This window comes from Microcaecilia unicolor, chromosome 13 (assembly GCF_901765095.1).
Source record: "Microcaecilia unicolor chromosome 13, aMicUni1.1, whole genome shotgun sequence".
NCBI lineage: Eukaryota > Metazoa > Chordata > Amphibia > Gymnophiona > Siphonopidae > Microcaecilia > Microcaecilia unicolor.
This window is the reverse complement of record NC_044043.1, coordinates 103263626-103285404: the sequence shown is the minus strand read 5'-3', so window position 1 is coordinate 103285404 and position 21779 is coordinate 103263626. Positions and strand designations below refer to the sequence as shown.

At 43.0% G+C, this 21779-nt stretch overlaps 1 protein-coding gene across 1 annotated transcript in view; it reads right to left on the bottom strand.

Annotated features, from left to right (window-relative positions):
* The window catches only part of RCC2 (regulator of chromosome condensation 2), a 64388-nt gene that overhangs the window by 13614 nt on the left and 28995 nt on the right, over nt 1–21779 (bottom strand). The window contains 5 exon segments of the mRNA XM_030222241.1: nt 2987–3092; nt 9868–10048; nt 17178–17215; nt 17218–17343; nt 20589–20703. Coding sequence (XP_030078101.1) covers nt 2987–3092; nt 9868–10048; nt 17178–17215; nt 17218–17343; nt 20589–20703 — 566 coding nt within the window.

The following is a 21779-nucleotide window of genomic DNA, read 5'->3' as shown; positions in this document are numbered from 1 at the left end:
GAATGCTTTCTCCATTCTCCGTCACTCCAAAGTTTAAAGTCACTGTTTGTGTCCCTGGGGAACAGAGACAGCATAGTGGAAAGGCAAGGTCGGCAAACTTCTACCATTAGCAAACTAAATGGACAGAGGTTTGATCAAAGGGATCCAAAATGTTGGAATGGATGGGGAATAGCTTTTGCATGAGATTTTAACCTGCTAAATAAAAACTGGAATATCTTAGCTACAGAGCTGTTTCAAGTCATGAAGGGACAGTACTAAGCCTGGAATTTATGAATGGAGAAAGCAGTCAGCGTCTAAATAAGTATCTGCCTGGGCAACAGTCATCATTGGATGGTAAGGTTCAACTTAACAGCCTAAGCAGAGAGCTGAAAATAAAATCTATGTGCATTATTTTCAGAGACTCTATAATGTATCTGCTTAACTTTGTTAAAAGTGCATGGGGTATGGATACCTCACATCCCACGTCCACTTGTGGCAGGCCACTGAATAAAAGCAATTTTCAGACAGACCATTTTTCAGAGCCAGTCACCATCTGCCTGTATGAATGGCTTTGAAAACATTTTTTAAAAACGGTGCAAACAAGCAGTGGCCAGAGTTGCAGGAACACAGGGCTGCATGGCTGAACATGGAGAGTCATAACTTATAGGAAAAAAGGAAGCACTTATACCACTGACACCCACAGCATTGTGTCCAGTTCTGAAATTTGAAATGCTAAGAGTGCAGGCAGTGCAGAGAAGATCTCTGAAAATGGTGCAGGGTCTGTAGCAAGGTGCCATAGGACGAAACTTGATGACCTTACACGAGAGAGTCTCAAATATCTGAAAGGTGGTAATAATGAACAAGAAGGAACAAACCTTTTTCATTGGGCTGTCATGACATGACGCTTCAAGGGGGCTCACTCAATAGCAAAACCAGGAAATATTTTTTCAAGGAAAAAATTGTGGAAGTCTGGTAACCTCCACTTGAAGAACAAGCAAGGATACCCTACGGAACGAAGTCCATGCACTGAAGTAGGGAAAGGACGTAGGGCAATCAAACGAGTAGGACTCCAAAGGTGGAGCAACAGATAAAATTTTATTGCCAAACCATAGATTCAGTAGACTCAATACGGTCTTGTGTTTAGGCAATCAAGTGCCTTCATCAGGAGTCTTGGTATCTGTTTGACTTCTCGGAGACAGTTATTCAAACAAAGTTTTATCACAGTGCATATATTGGCAGGAAACATCAAGTACTGCTATTAACGCTCAGGACAAAGAAAAACATTTCATATATCGGTCCACCTCTGGAGTCCTACACGTTTGGTTGACCTACATCCCCTTCCCTACTCTAGTGTGGTGACCTCCACCAGCTGCTACAGGAGGGCATAACAACGCAATAGGATAAGGACAGAGGATCTTTAATTGCACAAAAAGTAACGACACAGCAGACCTGCAACACCACATGAATGTGGGAAACAGGGTTAGTGCCAGCATGCTACAAACCAAAAACAGTAAGGATGAAAAGGAAAACAGAAGCAGCAGGCAAAGTAGGGAGCTCACCTGGCCTGCCTGGCAGACTGACCACAGCTGTATCTGCCTAGCAGACTCTGCAGAGAATTAGCAGTAATTAGACTGTGTAACTAAAACCATAACAAGAGTGTAAGAGCCGGGTCCTGATGGCTATGCACAGAAATGTAAAGGAGAGGATATGATTGTTAAAGTTGCAATTATTTAAATATAATAAATGGAAAAAAGACAAAACATAGACAAGAAAATATGATATCTTTTTTATTGGACTAACGTAATACATTTTTTGATTAGCTTTCAAAGGTAACCCTTCTTCTTCAGATCAGAAATGAGCAAATATTGATAAATATCAGAATATAGAAGTGAAACACATTTCAACTGACAAGTCTCACAGGAAGAGGGTAGGTTGGGATAGGTGAGAAACAGGGGGAGCTGGGTGGGTGAGAGACAGGAACAGCTGGATGGACAGTGTCCTGGTCCTGAAAGTGCTGTCCCACAGAGGTGACATCCTGGTTGGTACTGTAAATGCTTCATATGAAGATCTGGGTTTTCTATCCCATTATAAACCATAAAATTCTACTGCTTTGTCACCCTCATATCACCCATCCAGCTCTCCCTCGTCTCTCACCCATCCAGCTCTCCCTCGTCTCTCACCCACCCAGCTCTCCCTCGTCTCTCACCCACCCAGCTCGTCTCTCACCCACCCAGCTCTCCCTGCTTAGACTGTTGTTGAAATACTTTTGATTCACTTATATATTGTGATATTTATCAACATTTGCTCACTTCTGATGTGAAGAAAGCTAATCAAAAATGTATTTAGTCCAATAAAAAAAAGTTATCATCCTATTTTCTTTTCTCTGTTTTGTCTTATTTCTATTTATTACCTTTAAAAGTGGACCAACATGGCTACCACACCACTTTACTCAATTATTTAAATAAAATAAAGAACAGGACAGAACTGGTTGAAGTTAGCAGTGCAAGACGCCATCCTAAAAGGGCAGACAACAAAGGAAACTGGACATTTGGGCAACAAGATTGCTCTGAAACAGGATACAGGAAGATGTGATGGGGGGTCAACTACATGGAGGATCTTGAATGCTTGTTTAAAGTGGAATAAAAGGAGGAAGATGGCAAAAACCATCCTGGCAAAGGATAAATATCTTACAAGCAGTCAAGACCTATAACTGGCAGCTGAGATTTGCCCTTTGCAGAAAGAGCTGGATGAATTAGCTGTACTTTGTTACTACGGACAGCACGGGGAACCCCTCATGTATTCTCTTTTCTAACCCCTCCCTCCCACCAAAATAACCAGTTTTAAGATTAAACAAAGGACACTTTTCTGACTGGTCACATCGTAATCCTGTGTTTCACAGCTATGCATAAGAACAAGATCCAGAATCTACCGCAGTTATGCTCTCTCAGCTTTCCAATGGTTGTGTCTCAGGAAGGATTATTTCTGTATTAGACGACAGTCAACTCACCCACAGGCTAAACTGCGGATTTTCCAACCACACAGATCCTGCACCGCTTTGGGGTACATGGTTGAATCACGTGATGTGTTTGTAGCTCCCCAGAAAAACAGACCACCTAAAAGAGAGTCAGAAGAACACTTGGTCAAGCCACTGAGGTCCACGTTGTCAGGTGCTACAGTACTAAATCCCCTTCAGACAGTACCAGGCTGGGTAAAGCACCACTTGCCAGGGATAAGATCAACTGCACTTTAAGATTCCGCTATCTGGAGAACTCTGTGCCCAAAAGCTACATCTGCAGATGTTACTGTCACTGCAGTTGAGCTTTGTGGAGATCCTCACAGACTTCCTGGTTAACAGCCCTGTGCTAAAGTAACAAGAGAGACCACCTGACCCATTTCCAGTACTTAGCATTTACCAACTGCCGTCTCCTCCTGTGCCCTACCAGACTTTCACTTTCGTTTGCTGTCTTTTCCTTTTGTGCTGGGAGGGTACCCAACTTGGGGGTTGGGGGGCGCCATGGCTACCAGGGATTCCACAGGGCCAGTGCTGGCTGCTCAAAAACATAAAAAGACCAGGAAAGAATAGATAAATCAGCCCCCAGACTCAACTAGGGATTGGCCAGCAGAGCATCCTCGGAAGATCTAAGGCCAAGGCCTCGACCTGCCCAGTCCAATCGCAGATTGGGCCCACAGGCGTAAGGCCCTTTTGCCTCCAACATCGAGCATTGGGCATAGGAGCAAGCTCCGCCCACTGTCAAACGCAAGCAGGGAGGGGGATTTAAATCACGGCATCTAGCAGCAAGAATGTGAACTGTTCAGCTGCCTGTTTTTACCAACTTTGATATTGCAGTCTGAGTCATTCTACACTCTATACCTACTGCTCTTGCACTCAACTCTCAAGCTACTTTGTGTGCTGGGCATGGGAGACTGCTCTGCCCTTTTGCCTCTAACATCGAGCATTGGGTGTAGCAACAAGCTCCGCCCACTGTCATGCGCACCACCGCACAGCGCCTGTAGTGCAAGCCAAAGGCACACAACTTAGCATGTGCCTTTGTATGGCGCTCAGACTAATTTTAATTCTAGTAATTTTTGTCTTGTTTTTATATTTTGTGACTATGCTTATAATTTTATAATGGGTCAACAGTGGTTTTATTTGCTTACACTCCTTATTTTGGGTGGAATCTATGGAAGAACAAATGTAGGAGTAGCAGGTTTACCCAAACCACTGCACTAATTTATAATTATCCACTTCTATGGTTAAGCAATCGAGCATTTTCCTGTTACTATTGCATACCTAATTTTATTGAAGTGTTAACAAGAAGCAGAAGACAGCGTTCTTATAGACAAAAATCTAGATATATTAATGGAGTAGAAATTGGAAGACAGCTTAGATATATCTCTTTAGAACAGGGTTAAAATCTTGACACCATTCCTATCCCTGTTTTCTATGTTCTTTGTGGAATAAGACTGATGTGATTAGAGATTGGAAAGTAGAGACCCATCCAAGACTTAGTAGATAATGATCCTACATTGAATGATCTGTGTCCCCTGGGGTATAAGCTTTTATCTTTACCTCGACAGGGGCGAAGAGGTGCTGGAATTGGGGTATTGTATAGGGACTTCTTCAGTATCATTGGTAGAATCTTATTTCTTCATCTCTAGAGATCTTGTGATGTAAAATTTATGAGTTTTCTAAATTGTACACTGTTTTATTGTCATCCAGGTAAATGGTCAGTGGCAAAAGATGATTTTTTATGATTTCATAGGGGAAAATATTTTTAATTCACCCTATAATTTGCTTTTGGGTGATATAAATCTGCATCTAGGTCAGCTGGAAAATACCAATGTGACAATTGAGGACTTTTTAAACTTTGTATTACCCATGTCTTCACAGACTCATGAAAAAGGACACCAATTAGATCTGATTACTTATTCTCGAGGTATTCCTGGAGTAATTAATTTCTCCATGCCATCATGGTCAAATTATCTGGTCTGACCATTTTTTTGGCTTCTTTTACTATTAATTGGTGGCCTTCATCATCGATAAGCAAAAATAGGTCAAGTCCAGTATGAATTTTGGGCTAACCACAGTAAGGAAACCTTACTGGTTACACTATTGAACCACGTCAGATGTCTCTTGAGTAAGGATCAGAAAGCACTTATTATGCAACTGGATCTTTCTAGCGCATTTGATCTGGTCGATCACAAGACATTACTTGAAATCTTAGATGATTTTGGTTATTAAGGGCAAGGTGTTATCTTGGATTAAAGGCTCTCTCACATTTCAAACTTATTGAGTAAAAACGCAAGGGTTGCTTCCAAAAAGCTCCCCCAGTGATCTCCCTTGTCACCTGTTTTGTTTAACCTCCTTAGATCTTCACTGGACAAATGCTTAGAAAGGGACGGTTATCTTGTCTATATTTAAACAAAAGATTTAACGGTACTTTTTCCTATTATGACAGATCTTAGGGAAGCATATACTATACTAGTATATGCTATACTAGGGGGCATGCGATGAAACTACAATGTTAGGGGGCATGCTATGAAACTAGAGTGTAGTAAATTTAAAACAAATTGGAGAAAAAAAGTTTTCACCCCCCAACGTGTAATTAAACTCTGAAATTCGTTGCCGGAGAAAGTGGTGAAGTTGGTTAGCTTAGCAGAGTTTAAAAAGGGGTTGGACGGTTTCCTAAAGGACAAGTCCATAAACTGCTACTAAATGGACTTGGGAAAAATCCACAATTCCGGGAATAACATGTATATAATGTTTATATGTTTGGGAAGCTTGCCAGGTGCCCTTGGCCTGGATTGGCCGCTGTCGTGGACAGGATGCTGGGCTCGATGGACCCTTGGTCTTTTCCCAGTGTGGCATTACTTATGTACTTATTATTGCTCACTGTTTTACTATCATTTCTGACTGGATAGCTGTTCACTACCTTAAATTACATAAAACGAAATTTCGTTTGTTGGGGAATAGGCAAGGCTCAAATATAGACTCACATTTTGTATTGATGGAGACTTTTATTCTTTAGATCGTACAGTTAAAATCCTGGGTATCATGCTAGATGAGAAACTAATAATGGAACGAGCCAACTGTAAATTTAAATAAATCCAGCTGTACCTACGCAACCTGACTGTCAGCTGGAAGGTAGAGAAAAAAATGGCTAGTTCTAGACTGCACCTTCTGTTATACTGGTGATGTCACTGGAATTTAAAAAGTTTTTGTCTCTACCTCCATCTGCTGGTCAGAGGATATAACTCAGTGGTCTGGACTGGTCTATTTGAACAATAAGGAACTGAAGTGGGACTTTGGAGAAAAAAAATTGATGATAATACCAACCGTGACAAGAGCTTTTGAAGAAATACTAATTGGACTCAAAAAAATTTGCTAAAAAACTACCCTACTCAGAAAATTTTCTCTCTCTTATTCTCAAGTCCTCAGGTAGGGCCCAAAATAGAGGAGATAAAACCAGTCAACATTGGCTGTGATGTCCACCCATAATAATACACAATAATGATAAATATACATTCATGATTATTCTTAAGGGCATTTCTAATCCTATTAACAGATCAAATTCCTGGCTGGCCTGTTACTGCTTTTGATTCCTCTGGTGTATCATGAGATGTTACTTTTTAGGCTAAGCAAAATGGGAATTGGAGGGACTGTCCTGGAATGGTTCTCATCATTTCTGAGTTCTAGATAATATAGAGTTCTAAAAAAACAGCGAGGTTTCCATCAGTTGGAAATCATATTGTGGAGTTCCTCAAAGATCCCCCTTGTCGCCTCAACTTTTCAACGTCTACAATCATCTGGGTGAATATTTGCAATCTTTGAACATCTTCACTTTATCATATACTGACGACATCTTTGTCCTGTCCAGAACTCTTTTCATTGATAAAACATTAACATTGATGGAGGAATGGGTCTTTACAAATATTTTAAAACTTAACATACAAAAAAATAAGTTAGTATAGTTTGGAGATTATCAAAAAATAGCTTCAGAAATGATTTCCCTTTCCTCAGGAATCACTCTAAAATAGATTCTAGAGTATTGGGAATAATACCAGATTCTGACCTAACTTATAATTATCAGGTTAATGCTTTAGTGAGGAAGTTTTTCTTTCATTTACATAAATTACAAATAATAAAATCTTCTTTGAGTCCATCTACCTTTAGAATCATAGCACAGGCAACTCTGATTCCTTTGCTGGATTATTGCAATTCATTGTATCACAATATTAGTAAAAGACAACTGCACCATTTGATATTTGGCTTCGGAAAGTATGAGGCTAGTCCCTTACTACAGCAATTGCACTGGTTAAAAATAGAAACGTACTTTAAATTTAAAATTGCATGTGATCACAAATGTGCTTATGGGATGAATTTGATTATGGTGGGACAGTTATTACCACCTCTGGGTTTGAGAGGGCATCTAATGAGTGCTAAAATTTGACGCTTGACATTCCTTTTTTTATGGAATTTGGAACTGAAATCAGTCTGGGAACATTCTCTCTCTTTTCAAGGTCCAAAAGTCAGGAATAACTTACCAGTTTCAATACGGATGATATCAAATTAGAGTGTTTTTCGAAAAGCCTTAAAATCCTATTTGTTCACATAATATATATATTTAAGATTGAAATTTATAGAAACTATTGTTGGTCAGGTCTGACTAAGATCTTCTTTTGCCTGTAAACCATCTTGAAGACTTTGTTAAAGAAGTAACATAATAGAATAGAATATTATCACTGAAATTCTATAAAAGTTTTAGAATAAGGTCATTTATGCATCATTTACCTTCTTCTATTATAACTTCCTAAGCCTCCGCCCGATCCCTCCACTCCCTGGATGCTCACCGCCGAGTTCCTCCTTCTCTCAAACAGGTGCGTTACAAATCCACCACACTCAGCCTTTTTCTTTTTGGCACCCAAGCTCTGGAATGATCTCCCTCCTTCTCCGAAATGTTTGTTAGACTTAAAAACCCACTTTTTTGATGTCTTTCAGAGTCTCCTGTTGGCCTCTTCGGAGGCAGGTTGCATGGACCAGTCTTGGCTACTCTGTTAGTTGTACGAATATTTCTTTTCTATTTTATTGGGGTTCTTTTCTACTCTACCCTTTTATCATCATTAGCTTCTACACCACTCTGACCTGCTATGGAGAAACAGATAAGTAAAATAAACTATAAGGTAACTGGTTCTAGATTGGCCACAACTACCAAGAATCGGCCTTAAGAAGCACTAATTAGAAGTTACAGGTGTAAATGGCTTATGCCCTTATTCTATAAACTCTGCACCTAACTTTTATGTGCTCAACTCCAAGTTGGGTCAGGGCCATGCAATTTAGGACTATGGCTCCGATGATCAAATCCCACACGCTGGAAAATTAGTACCGGAATAGCATGGGGGATTAAAGCCCTCGTGATCAAAACTAACAGCAAATTATGCATACTAGTAGTTTTGATCATCTGAAGACTTCTGTGGGATGATTGTTCCTGGGCATGTGTCCAAGGAACAATCCTCCCACAGCAGTTGTTTGACAAGTCCAGGCTTTTTTTTTTTTTGACAGCCTGAACCTCTGGATCAGGAGGTCCCATCCCTGCCCCCCCCCCCCCCCACTTCCTGCACAAAAGGGACTGTAGGGCCAATGGACCTCCAGCACTCCTGGTAGCCCATTGGCCTTCTCCCTCTCCTCCACCTCTCAGACAGCAAAAAAAAAAAACGGTCCCTGGTGGCCTAGTAGGCAACCCTACCCCCACCTGCCCTGGTGGGCTACTGCCTCACAAGCCTCCCCCTCCCATACCCTGAGAAAGGAAGGAAGGAGCAGGACTCCCTCGTCCTGGGGTGCTGCCTTCAAAATGCTGGCACCTTGCCCGATGCATCCTGGGATGCACTGGTTGGTCCCATGTCTGGGGATGGGAGGATGGTAGAAGACCAGCAGGGAAACTTGTTCTGGGGGGGGGGGGGGGGGGGTAAGAAGAGAGGAGAGGAGCTTTAACCCTAACACCAGCTGATCAGAACACTGTGCTCTAATAAGGGTGGAATATCATTTAAATGAGCTCTGCGGTATTCCTCTGATCACTGTGCACTGGTAAATGCGGGCACTAGTCGGACATTAGTGGCTTCTATCGCCCGCATTTACCTTTGATCACTGGGGCCTAATTACGGAAGACACTGTCAGTTATGCGCTTAAATACCAGTATTTGGGTGAACTTTTACATCAGCCATTGACATGGCGTAAGGCTGGTCTAAACGCTAAACATCAGGCCCAAAATGCAAACTTGTGCTAAAATTCTATGAACGACAACTAGGCGCATGAAGGCCATTAGGGAACTGGCACTCAGCATCCACATTTTAGAATACATTCCTAACGGGATATGAATCATTCCCAGAGAGCACAACTGTAGCAAACGTCCAGTGGAGGCAAGAAAGAAAAGCAAAACATCAAAAGCATTCTGCGAAGGAGCTCAGCGTTTCCTCTAGAACAGGGGATCTCAACCCAGTCCTCAGGACACACCTAACCAGTCAGGTTTTCAGGGTATTCACAATGAATATGCATGAGATAGATTTGCACAGAATGAAGGTACTGCATGCATATTCATATTGACTGGCTAGGTGTGTCCCGAAGACTGGGATGAGAAGTACTGCTCTAGCGGATCAGTTGGGGAGAAGGTGGCATGTTCCTGCAGGGGGCGTGGTTGGCGTCTCTTGTCTGGGGTAAGAGGAACAAAGTTACTGAAAATGCAAAGCTTTTCCCTTGCACCATCTTGCTGCAAAAATCCTAGAACAGATTACTGACCGTGTCCTATCTTCACAATAAACACAGCTGTTGCGAGAAACATGTTCTGAAATCATGAGTAGCAGCTAATTGCAGAGAGTGTACCAACTGTGACTAACCTGTTTCACTAATGGCAAAGGAACACGTGCAGCCTGCAAAGATCTGGACAGCACCACGGCCAGGAAAGTCAAACAGTTTGACCAATCGTGGCACCATCTCATCTTTTTGCTCGGCGTGGCCTAGACGGCCATACCCACCAAAACCCCAAGAGAAGACGCGCTTCTGAGAGTCTAGAACCAGCTGCCAGGGAAGAAAACACACAAGGATACAGAATTATACAAAACGCATCAATGACTTTTAATTCAGCAGGTCTCAATGTTATGCATCCCAGCTCATTAAATCCAAGAGTTTACCCTCTGAACACCTTGTGCCTCCACAAGGTAATGCAATACCAGCCAAACACCCAATATTTCCTTATAGCATTTTCTAAATATCCAGTGACCTTTCTAATGCAAAGCTGCTCAGCTGTAACTACTGTTCTCTGTGGACATCACTCATTTCCTAGCTAGAATTAAAAGTGACTACAAGCTTTTTCTGGACATATACATTTTGACATTGCATCTCGTTTACTGTACTAAGAAGACTCCTCAATCATTGAGAGGCCTGTCATGAAATACCTAGCCACCCGCCTGCGATTACCCGGTGGCCTCTTAGAAGGTCTGTCCCCAGCACAGTTCGGGTCTGTCTGCACCTGCCACTTGTGCTCCTCCCACCGACTGAGTCACAAGTGCCTCTGGGCGACTCTCCCACTCTCCAATTATCCCCAGTGACGTCTAGGTTACTGGAGCCATACTCCCAGTGGTCCCACAGTTCCTAGAAAGCACTCACAGTCCCAACACACAAACCACCAGGATTCTTTATCAGTCCAGACAAACAGAACGAACAAACAATTATGTTTATTCTCTTAAAAAAATATATTGAACAGTGGAACAAAGTAGTGCAATTTGCAAACAATAACAGGTAACTGAAATATGGATTATAACACTAACTAAACACTTGCATACTTCCAAGTACCTGCGGAGATCAGGGCATATATCTGTTTACAGAGCTTCAGCAGAGAGATCTTTCTCTCTCTTCTCCCAAGCGGAAACTGAAGCAACAGCCAGCATCTGCTGGGTAATTTCAAACTCCAGGCCAATCGGAGCACAGAAGTCAAGTTTCAAAGAAAAAACTGGTTACATCACTACAGGCACTTCCTATTATCTGTGTGCCGACTAAAAGAAAGCGAAGTAAGTGCTCCGTGACAGCTTTAAGCATAAACATGCATTATCTGCTGGTCAAATAGGAGAAATACACTTTAGAACATAATGCAAAAAAATATACATTTTACAGGCTTAAAACATACTGGAGCCCTTTTACTAAGGTACGGTAAAAAGTGGCCTGTGGCAGTGTAGGCGCGTACCGAGGCAGTTTTTACCGCGTCTGCAAAAAAGGTTTTTTGGGTTTTTTTTAATGTGACAGGAAAAGGGAATGCGGTAAAACTGAAACCAGCACACATCTAAAACCAGCCTGAGCCCTTAACGCCACCCACTGATCTAGCAGTAAAGGCTCACACGCTACATATGCAGTGACCGGTCGCTGCACGTCAATTACCAATTACCGCCAGAAACGGCATGCGTGGGATGAAATAAATAAATAATTCATCCAGGCGTTATGGCCGCGCACCAAAACTGAAAGTACCACCAGGGGGTGTGCTGTACATGCATAGAGCCTACCGTGGCTTAGTAAAAGGCACCACTGTTTCTTCACCACGCCAAAATATGTGTATCTTAACTGCATTTGACACAGCTGCCACTTCTGTATTTTCACATTCTTTTTATTTATTTATTTATTGCATTTGTATCCCACATTTTCCCACCTTTTTGCGGGTTCAGTGTAGATTACAATATGAGATGAGTGATGGAAATACAGTTTGTTACAAATTGGTTATGGATTACATTGTGCACAGTTATGCGAGACAATCGAAGTGTCGTTAAGGAATGTAACAATGGAACACAAACATTGAAACATTGGAATGAGACAATGAGAGCTTAGAGGGCGATAATAAGGCATAAAGACATATGGTATGCATATTTCTGTGAGTAAGGGTATGAGTGATGTGAGATTACGGGGGATGAGAGTTCAGAAGTGGATGTATGATGCATTAGTGAACAGTGAGTGTGGTCTTTATGTGTTTTGGCTCTTTCCGTAAATTTTTTCAAAAAGATGGGTCTTCAATAATCTGCGGAAGGAAGCTTGCTCGTGGATCATTCTTAGGTTGCGCGGCAGTGTATTCCAAAACTGCGTGCTCATGTGAGAAAAGATTGACGCGCGTAGCGTCTTGTATTTCAAGCCCTTGCAATTGGGGAAGTGGAGGTTGAGGAAGGTTCGGGATGATCTTTTGGCGTTTCTGGGTGGTAAGTCTATTAACTCAGACATGTAGGCTGGGGCTTCGCCGTGAATGATTTTGTGGACTAATGTGCAAACTTTAAAAGTGACGCGTTCTTTGAGTGGAAGCCAGTGCAGTTTCTCTCGTAGTGGTTTTGCACTTTCATATTTTGGCTTTCCAAGATGAGTCTGGCTGCCGTATTTTGGGCCGTTTGAAGTTTCCTCGGTGTTTGCTCTTTGCAACCTGCGTATAGTGAGTTGCAGTAATCCAGATGGCTGAGTACGAGGGATTGTACTAGGCTGCGAAAGACTGATCTTGGGAAGAATGGTCTTATCCTTTTCAGTTTCCACATGCAGTAAAACATCTTTTTAGTTGTGTTGTTTGCATGATTTTCGAGCGTTAGATGGCGGTCGATAGTGACTCCAAGGATTTTTAGCATTTCTGAGATTTGAAGGTTTAGGTTTGGTGTGTTTAAAGCGGTAAATTCCTTTGTGTTGTATTGGGAGGTGAGTATCAGGCATTGAGGTACTGAGAGGAGAAGTAGGAGTTGCAAATATCCTTTTCCAAATTTGAAAATATGTGAGGACTTTTGCTTTGAAAACTGGTGAAAGTCTCAGGATAAAAAGTACCTCCAGACTTAGCAGATACGCAACTGCTATAAAAAGATCAACCCACCCCTGCCAATTAGTAATTTCAGTCAGGGTCAGCTTTAGCAATTACAGGGCCCTATGTAGACAACTTCAGTGCCTGCCTGGTATCAGGGCGAAGAGGTGGGGTGAGAGGGAAGAGGTTCCTGCACTGTGGTGGGAGGGAGAGAGAAAGAGATGAAGATGGATGGGAAAAAGCAGTCACCAGTTGCAAAGGTGGCTCGGTTAAGTGTGGGGCTCCTAGGAACGCAGGTAGGGTCCAATGAAGGTTTTTTTGAGGAGTGGTGTGACTACGGCATATTTGAAGGCATCAGGAAGAGTCGAGGTGGAAAGTGAAAGATTGAGGATGACAGATAGCACTCTCTTTCCTACTGTCATCCCTTCTAAGTAGATGGGTGGGAATAGGATCAGAGGAACAGGTAGTTAGTTTGGAGGAGGAAAGAAAATGTGCAGTTTCCTCTTCAATGATTTCAGAAAAGGAAGAAAAGGAGGCAGGGGTTGGAGGGTTGAGAGAATGGACTAAGGGAAGGAGAGGTGGAGGTGACTTGGTTGAGAATTCAAGGTTAATCTTGTGAACTTTATCATGAAAGTACTCAGCCAGAGTCTGGGGAGAAAGTGAAGAGGGAGTTGGAGGTGAAGGCACTTTGAGGAGAGAGTTCAGTGTGGCAAAGAGACGTTGAGGGTTTTAGCCAAGAGAATTTGTCAACTGGATGTAATAATCCTGTTTAGCAAGTAAAAGAGCAGACTGGAAGGAGGTCAGCAAGAATTTGAAATGTATGAAGTCACCATGGCAACAGGATTTCAGGCAAAGGCATTTGGCAGAGCGGGCACAGGAACATAGGTAGCGGATTCTAGAGGTCACCCAAGGCTGGGGTTTGGTACACCTTACAGAACGGGGAATGGACCGAGATTATCCAGAGTACAGACGAGAATAGTCTTATAGGAACAGACAGCCTCATTGACAGACTTGGATAACATAGTGGTTTGAGAAGGATTAGAAACACTGGAGGACAGAGTAGAAGGGTCAATAGCCTGAAGATTCCTAATGTATTGGTGGAGATTGACGGAACTGGGGGGGGGGGGGGTGTTTAAGTGTGAAAGTTATCAGATGATGGTCAGAGAGGGGAAGAGCTGAGGCACAGAAACTGGAGAGTGAGCAGTTGGAGAAGAAAATAAGATCAAGACAGTGCTCATTCTGGTGAGTGGAGGTAGTGGAGCACAGCTGATGATTGAAAGAGGATGTTAAAGTGAGAAACTGAGAAGCATAAGAAGTCAGAGGGATCATTAGCATGAATGTTAAAATCCCCAAGAATGAGGGAAGGAGATGAAGGTTCAAGAAAGAAGGAAAGCCAGGAGTCAAACTCAGTGAGAAAGGAAGAAAGGGACTTATCAGGGGATCGATAAATGACTGCTAGTTGGCAAGGCAGAGGAATGAATAGACGGATGGAGTGGACTTTGAAGGAAGAAAAACAGCGAGATTGAGGTGGAAGAAGAGATTGAAATGTACAGGTGGTGTTGAAAGTAGTAGCCCGACACCACCTCCGCAGCCAACCGACGAGGAGTATGGAAGAAGGAACCGGCCGCAGGTGAAGCAGAGTCTTCAGGGCAAAGCCAAATCTCAGTTAGGGTAAGCAGATGAAGAGTATGAGCGATAAAGATGTTGTGGCTGTAGGAAAATTGTTGCAGACAGAGCGGGCATTCCAGAGCACATGAAAAAGGCAGGGAGGAAGGGGGGAGGAGAGGAACGGAAATTAAATTGGAGACATCACGGTGTGACCTGCTCAAATAGGATGAGAGCTGATGTGGAGGATCAGGATTGGGATTGACGTCCCCTGCGGACAGTAGAAGGAGCAAGAGTACGGAGAAGAGTAGGAGAGGCAGGATGACAGTGACAAAGGCTAGATGTGCTCAGATACAAAGGAGATGGTTGAATGGAAGGAAGGAAATGTTGAAGGTTGCGAGCTGAGAAGGGAGAAGACAAAAGAGATGGTGAGACGATGAAAGCAGAAGGTGTGCAGTGTGTTCCTGCAGTATACAGTGGTTTCATATGGAGAAAGAGATTAGGAAGGGACAGTACCAAGAAACTTCACTGGAGCCAAGAGAAATAGTAGAGAGAGAATACAAAGTGTACAGAGAAAATGTTTGGCACCTGGAACGAAGGCCTGGTAGGAACCTGGGCCACAGTGATAGCTGCAGATGAGGTGAAAGGCCTTATGCTTCATTAATTGAAAAGGGGAGGGAACCACAAACACAGAATAAGGAAAATCTAGAAAGCATAGCCAGTTTCTTTTGGGTAGCAAGGGCAAAGATCAATGCCCCCAGACTCTGGAACCTCACAATTAGCCTGAATTCAGACATATAAGGGAAACTGGACATTCTGTCTCAATGTGCGACAAACCAGCACATCAGTAACAAGGCCACAGACGGCATTAGAGAAGTATCCGGGCCATTGTTGGTGCTGCTACTGCCATCTAGTGGTGAAGCAAAAGAATTGCCTGCTTACTGCTATATTTGATCTTGTGATTCCAACTTGGAAGGAACACATTGTACTCTTAAAAATGTTTTTCTAATTTTATCTTATTGTGGGCAGAGTGGCTCGCAGCTGGCTGCAGGACTTTGCACAAATGTTAAAGCCAAAAGTATGTCACAGTGTACTACTTACAATGTCAACACAATATGTAATAGAACATTTTAGTTGACGGTGTAGGGTATAAGCAAAGATGGTAAGAGTAAAAGGAGTTATAAAGTAAGGTGACTGATTTAAGGAAAGGTGCACATGAGGTCAGAGAGATGATTAAATATTAAATATAATATATTAAATTAGTATTGTCTGTTGTGTTTGTCATTGTTGTGAGACCTGGAACAGGCAGCAATCCCTGACGAAACACAACCCCATGTTGTCTCTCTTACTGGTGTGGTGCTCAATAAACACATACTTTGCTGCTCATTTGGCTGGAAAGTAAGGTCTCCTTTGGTTCACCCCTACTCCTTGCTTTTGTCGACTGTTGCCTGTAGGGATCCCTTCTCTCTTTTGGTGTGTCTGAATCTGTTACATTCACTCAGTCAATATCGGGGTAATTTGATATCATCCATTCTTATTGTGCTCCCCCGTTTGTCAGCCTCCCTAATTTCTGATTTCTACAAATGTTCATCCTGGCCAGGCGGACGGTGATACACTCCTATCACTATCCTTTTCCCCTTTACACATGGAATTTCAATCCACAGGGTTCCAAGATGTCTTTTGTTTCCAGCAGAATTTTCAATCTGTTTGATTCAAGGCCCCTCCTTAACATACAATGTACCCCTCCACCAATTCGATCCACCCTATAACTACGATATAATTTTAGCCTGGTATGACAGTCACACTGGTTAATCTTCTTCCATCAGGTCTCAGAGGTTCCTATTATATCTATCTTTTCATTTAGTGCAATATATTCTAACTCTCCCATCTTATTTCTTAGGCTTCTGGCATTTGCATACAGACATTTCAAACAATGTTTGTTGTTCCTATTTTACAACTTGCATCATTAGATAACCGTGATTATTTGCAACCTTAAAAATGTGTCTGCTTTTTTACTAATGATACCTGGTCTACTCTAGTCTCTATTGCAACCTCGCTGACAGTATGCTCCTATCTCCCTGTTTTGGAGATATCTTTTAAAGATACCTTATTCCGAACCATCGCTTCTGAGCGAATGTCGGCCTTCACCCACTTTCTAGATTAAAGAGTGTTCTATCTCCTCTTCTTGAGGACACCTGAGTCCGTTCCGTGTCTGCGGAGTAAGTTCCACTTCTAATCAGCCATGTGGAACTCCTTCTGTTTCCAGCTAATGGGAATCATTTCAGAAGTTTTAAAAATGTAACTCTCGATTTTCCATCTGTGAAGAAAGCGATGTTAAAAACAATAGGAGGAATTCATTTATATACGAGGGAGCAAAATATGGAACAGTATACCTACAGAGATTCGTTTAATTATGTCTTATATTCTTTCCATAAAGCTCTTAACAACATTTGTTTTCTTTTGGGTGATTTGAATTCATGTTAATTTAAGTAGATAATTAGATAGTGTATTGTTACCCATGTGGGGTTCTTCTTTTTACTTTGTAATTCACTTTGCCCTGTTATTGTTAGGTTAAAAGCGGAATAGAAATGGCTTAATTCAATGCAATACAATGTCCCATCATGCTTTCTTTTTTTTTTTTTCCTTTCCCTCCATCTGGGGTGGGTAACAAAGTACCAATCTCCAATCATTTTAAAAGGTGCAGCCACTGTATCAGCGTCAGATCTGATTTCGCATGAACGCAGTTAAAACCAGACATTCCTCTATCACCCAGCAAGCACGCAGAGGACTCACCGTATGGTTAATCCCACAGGCCACGTCTCTCACCACACGTTGGGTACTGGCAGAATCTGGCCATCCTTCGTCTTTTCGATATAAATGGCAATGCGACGGGCAGTAAGCTCACAGTCGTACTCTATTCTCTGAGATCGGGCAATGAATTTCCCATCTGAATTGTGTCCTAGCAGAGAAATACAATGACAAATGAAATAAATCATAAGGCAGCTGAAAGGAAACAATGCAGAGATTTTTTTTACATGTGGTAATCACAGTTAGCGTATCTGGCCTTTAAAAAAAGGTTTGGACAGTCTTGGAGGAAAAGTCCATAGTCTGTTATTGAGATAGACTTGGGGAAGCCACTGCTTGGCCCTGGGACTGGTAGCATGAAATGTTGCTACTATTGGGGTTTCTGCCAGGTATTTGTGAACTGGATTGGCCACTGTTGGAAGGATTATACTGGGCTAGATGAACCTTTGGTCTGACCCAGGATGGCTATTCTTATGTTCTATAAAGGAAAACACGCTTACTAGTGTTAATCTTGGCCAACCTTGGCCACCTTTAAATCTAGACTGAAAGCCCACCTCTTTAACACTGCTTTTGACTCGTAACCACTCGCCTCCACCTACCCTCCCGTTCACATTAATTGATTTGATTTGCTTACTTTATTTATTTTTTGTCTATTAGATTGTAAGCTTTTTGAGCAGGGACTGTCTTTCTTCTATGTTTTGTGCAGCGCTGCGTATGCCTTGTAGCGCTATAGAAATGCTAAATAGTAGTAGTAGTAGTAATCTGAAAAGTCAGTGATGGGATTTGTTCTCAGATTAACACTAGGTTATGACTCAGGGTCACCCTCATGTCCATGATCATCTATTTTAGCTCAGCAGCTTCGTTCTGCTCCACATGCCCTTCAGCTCAAGTGGAACCAGCCTTGATAATCTGACAAGTTTTCAAATGCAATTACCCACCGGTCTTACCCTTCTTTTTATATCCCTTCCCACTGCTTTAGTCCTGCCATCACAGTGCCGGTGTAAGCTAGTGGTCGTGCACCACAGCTGCCTTCAGAACACATAACCATGGACCAGAAATCCAGTCAGCAGGTCTCCAAAAGTGATGACTGAGGCTTTGTCTCTGCAGTATCCCCTGCAACCCTAGGGAGCAGAATCTTGACCCAATGAAAGCTAGGTGCTCTGGATGACCATCACAGGGAAGTAATCAAACAAAGACATATCTTTATGCATATATACAGCCAAGATATCCATATACGAGTCAACTGCTGAATATCCTGTCCTAAATTTTTAAAAGGACTGCGTTACCCATGTAAATTTAAGATTCTATTTCTGTGTCCAGACGTACAGATAAGTTATCTGGACAGCAACTGAATACCCTACTCTCTTTATAAATTCTGGCCATATATCAATTTATACAACCAAAAAGTATCCATTCATACAGATTACATCTTTTTGAATAGAGACCCCTACTGTAAACTCTACTAAACAAACAACCCCCCCCCCCCCAAAAAAAAAAAAAAAATAAAAGCCAGGCTACAGTCGACTCTGAATCTTTCACCTTATGTTGAAAACTGATATTTGACGCTGCACATCTGTGACACGGTGCAAGAGATTGATAAATTATTCTGAGAAAAAATGCTAAACACCCAGTCTGTGCTCAGGAAAGTATTTTCATTCCTTAGTCTGTGCAACTTGCCACATTCAAACAGCCTTTGCACACTCGATGTAAACAGATTTAAAGATATGTTATGTGGTTCAATACTTCTATTCGTGTTAAATGGCTTTTGGACGGGAGTGTACATTTCTAAGTTTGTGGCGTTTCTTCTCGTATGGGTCACTGGCCTGGGTACATTCACCTACTCCAAAGTGACAGCTGGGGCTCTCACTGCTTCCCCCACAAGTAAGAAGTGGCAAATTCCCACCCACCAGCCCTCTTTACAGCTCATTGGTTAAGAAAAATATTGCAATATTGGGACAGTCAGACAATTTAAAAATAAGTGAATGCAATTCCTTAGATCACATCCTCCACATACATAAGAATACGACAACTAAACCATACTGAGCACTAGTGCCCGGTACGATTTGGTTCTTTCAAAAGTTTTTCGATTCGATTTAACTAGATTGAAATAGTCCAGCGATTCTCCTCGGCCCTCCCCTCCCATCCATGTCTAGCGATTCTCCTTTGCCCCCTATCCTCCCCCCCCATCCATGTCCAGCATTCTCCTCTCCCATCCCCTTCCTGTCTTCCCTCCCCTCCATCCATGTCCAGAATTTCTTCTGCCTCCCCTCCATCCATGTCCAGCAACTCTCCTCTCCCCTGCCCCCCTCCATCCATTCATGCCCAGCAATTCTCCTCTCTCCCCTGCCTTCCCCTCCATGTCCAGCGAGTTCTCCTCTCTCCCTGGGCCCTGCCCTCCCTTCCATGTCCAACGATTTCTCCTCTCCCCTGCCCTCCCCTCCATGTCCAGCGATTCTCCTTTGCCCCCTATCCTCCCTCCCATCCATGTCCAGTGACTCACCCCAGCCCCCACCTGCCCCCCTTTTCAGCCCTTGTTCCGGTTCCAACCCCAGCCCCACCTGCCCGCCCACTTCTCCCACAACATCACCCTTTTCATTCCTGCCGCACAGCGGGGTTTAAATCTTTTATTTTACCTCAAGTCGCAGCGGCGGCAGCAGCAGTGAAACCAGCAGGCTCATCTCTAGCCTTCCCTTCCCTCAGTGTCCCGCCCTCGTAGAAAAAGGAAATTACATCAGAGGAAGTCGGGACACTGAGAGGGAAGGGAAGGCTAGAGATGAGCCTGCTGGTTTCACCGCCGCTGTCGTCGCAACTTGAGATAAAAGATTTAAAACCCCCAGGACGGCAGGAACGAAAGGAGGGTTGTTGGGGAGCTGAGGGCGGGCAGGTGGGATCCGAGAGCTGCCTGCAGGTGAGCCACCCGGGCGGCGGTAAGCATGGCTTGTGCCACGCTTACCAGGTTCTCCCGGCCCTGGAGGGAAGTAGTGACAGGCAGCTTGGGTGACAGCAGGAGGGAAGCGGGGAATCCGAATCGGGACTCCCGATTTTTTTTCCCAAAACAAATAGATTTGAATCGATCGTCCAAAACGAATCGAAGAATCGATTCGAATTGTGAATTGGATGGCACTAGTGAGCACTGTAATTTGTCAGATATCATTACTGATCGTACCCAGAAAGCTTTAATTCAGAGCCAACACTGAAGAACCAATTAACAGGAAGGCTGTGTGAGCAATGTTTAAATTCTTACTACTAAATTCAGGGCATCTTACTATTTGTTTACGAAATGTCAGCCAACTTAAGCCCTTCCAGATACTCCTTGATCCTCTGCCTCCTGCCAGAGGCTGACACACATCACATTTACTTTATTACAGTCAGTTAAAGCATTCTAAAAAGCAACCATACCCAGCTGTCCATATTCAGGGCACCCAAAAGAGTACAGGTTTCCTTTACAGTCCATGATCATGCTGAACTCCGCCCCGCAGGATACTTTTGTGATTGGCTGACCATTGTAAAGTATCTAAAACAGAAGCAAACACAGCTTTAGAAATACAGATACAGAAGGATGGTAAAGCAGGTTTATTCAACCTGTGGGACACAGGCCAGAATCCAGCACACCAAGTGCTTTTTTTTCTGGCATTTCTTGGAGTGCTTCGAATGCAATTCCTGCTTCCCCTCGGCTCTTCGTAAGCTTGAGCCATGTGGTTCAGATGGGTCTTGCACTTTCAACCCAAATTTCCAGCACCACATGGCTCAAGCTTACAGAGAACAGAGTCATGGTGGGGAAGCAGGAATCCTGCTCTTTCTTCTGCAGCTGAAGCCAGGTGAGGGGGGGTACATAAGAGAGAGACTGACTGGGTAAAGATGGAAGGGGGGGGGGGGAAATGAAAGAGTGACAAAGACTGGGTGAAGACGGGGGGTTACATGAGAGAGAGACACACACACAGAGACTGGGTGAAGGCTGGGAGGGAACAAAGTACCATCATATTTTGCCACTATTTGACAAAACATGCAGTAAAATATGACTGTACATGTTTTGGCCCTCCAAATGTTACAAAATATAAAATGTGGCCCTGATAGAAAAAGGTTGGACAAGCCTGGTGTAAAGATTCAGTTGCAGTGTTCAAAACCCACGTGAAAATGCAACATTCAGCGAGGACAACTTTGCAAAGTTTCTAACACAGGTATTTACCCACATAAGAGCATTTTGAAAATTGCCTCTCAGGTATGCAAATAAAAGCACAAAGTACTGGCACCATGCACACTTTTAGGTGTGCTGAAAGGGGGTGAATGAAGGATATGCAAGAATTTCGTTTTTATTCTTTCCAACCCACTGGATGTTGGAAAGAAATTATACATAGCGAGTTGAGAACGTCTAACTGGTGGCAAAATAAATCTCCCAAAATTTAATGAACAAGACCAAATATGGCATGGAGAACAACTGTGAAAAGACACATTGAGTTAGCAAATGGGCCAGATCAGACAGGTGGTTTTAGAGAAATGAGGAGGAAGAAAAATGGAGGAGTGGCCTACTGGTTAGAGCACCGGTCTTGCAATCCAGAGGTGACCGGTTCAAATCCCACTGCTGCTCCTTGT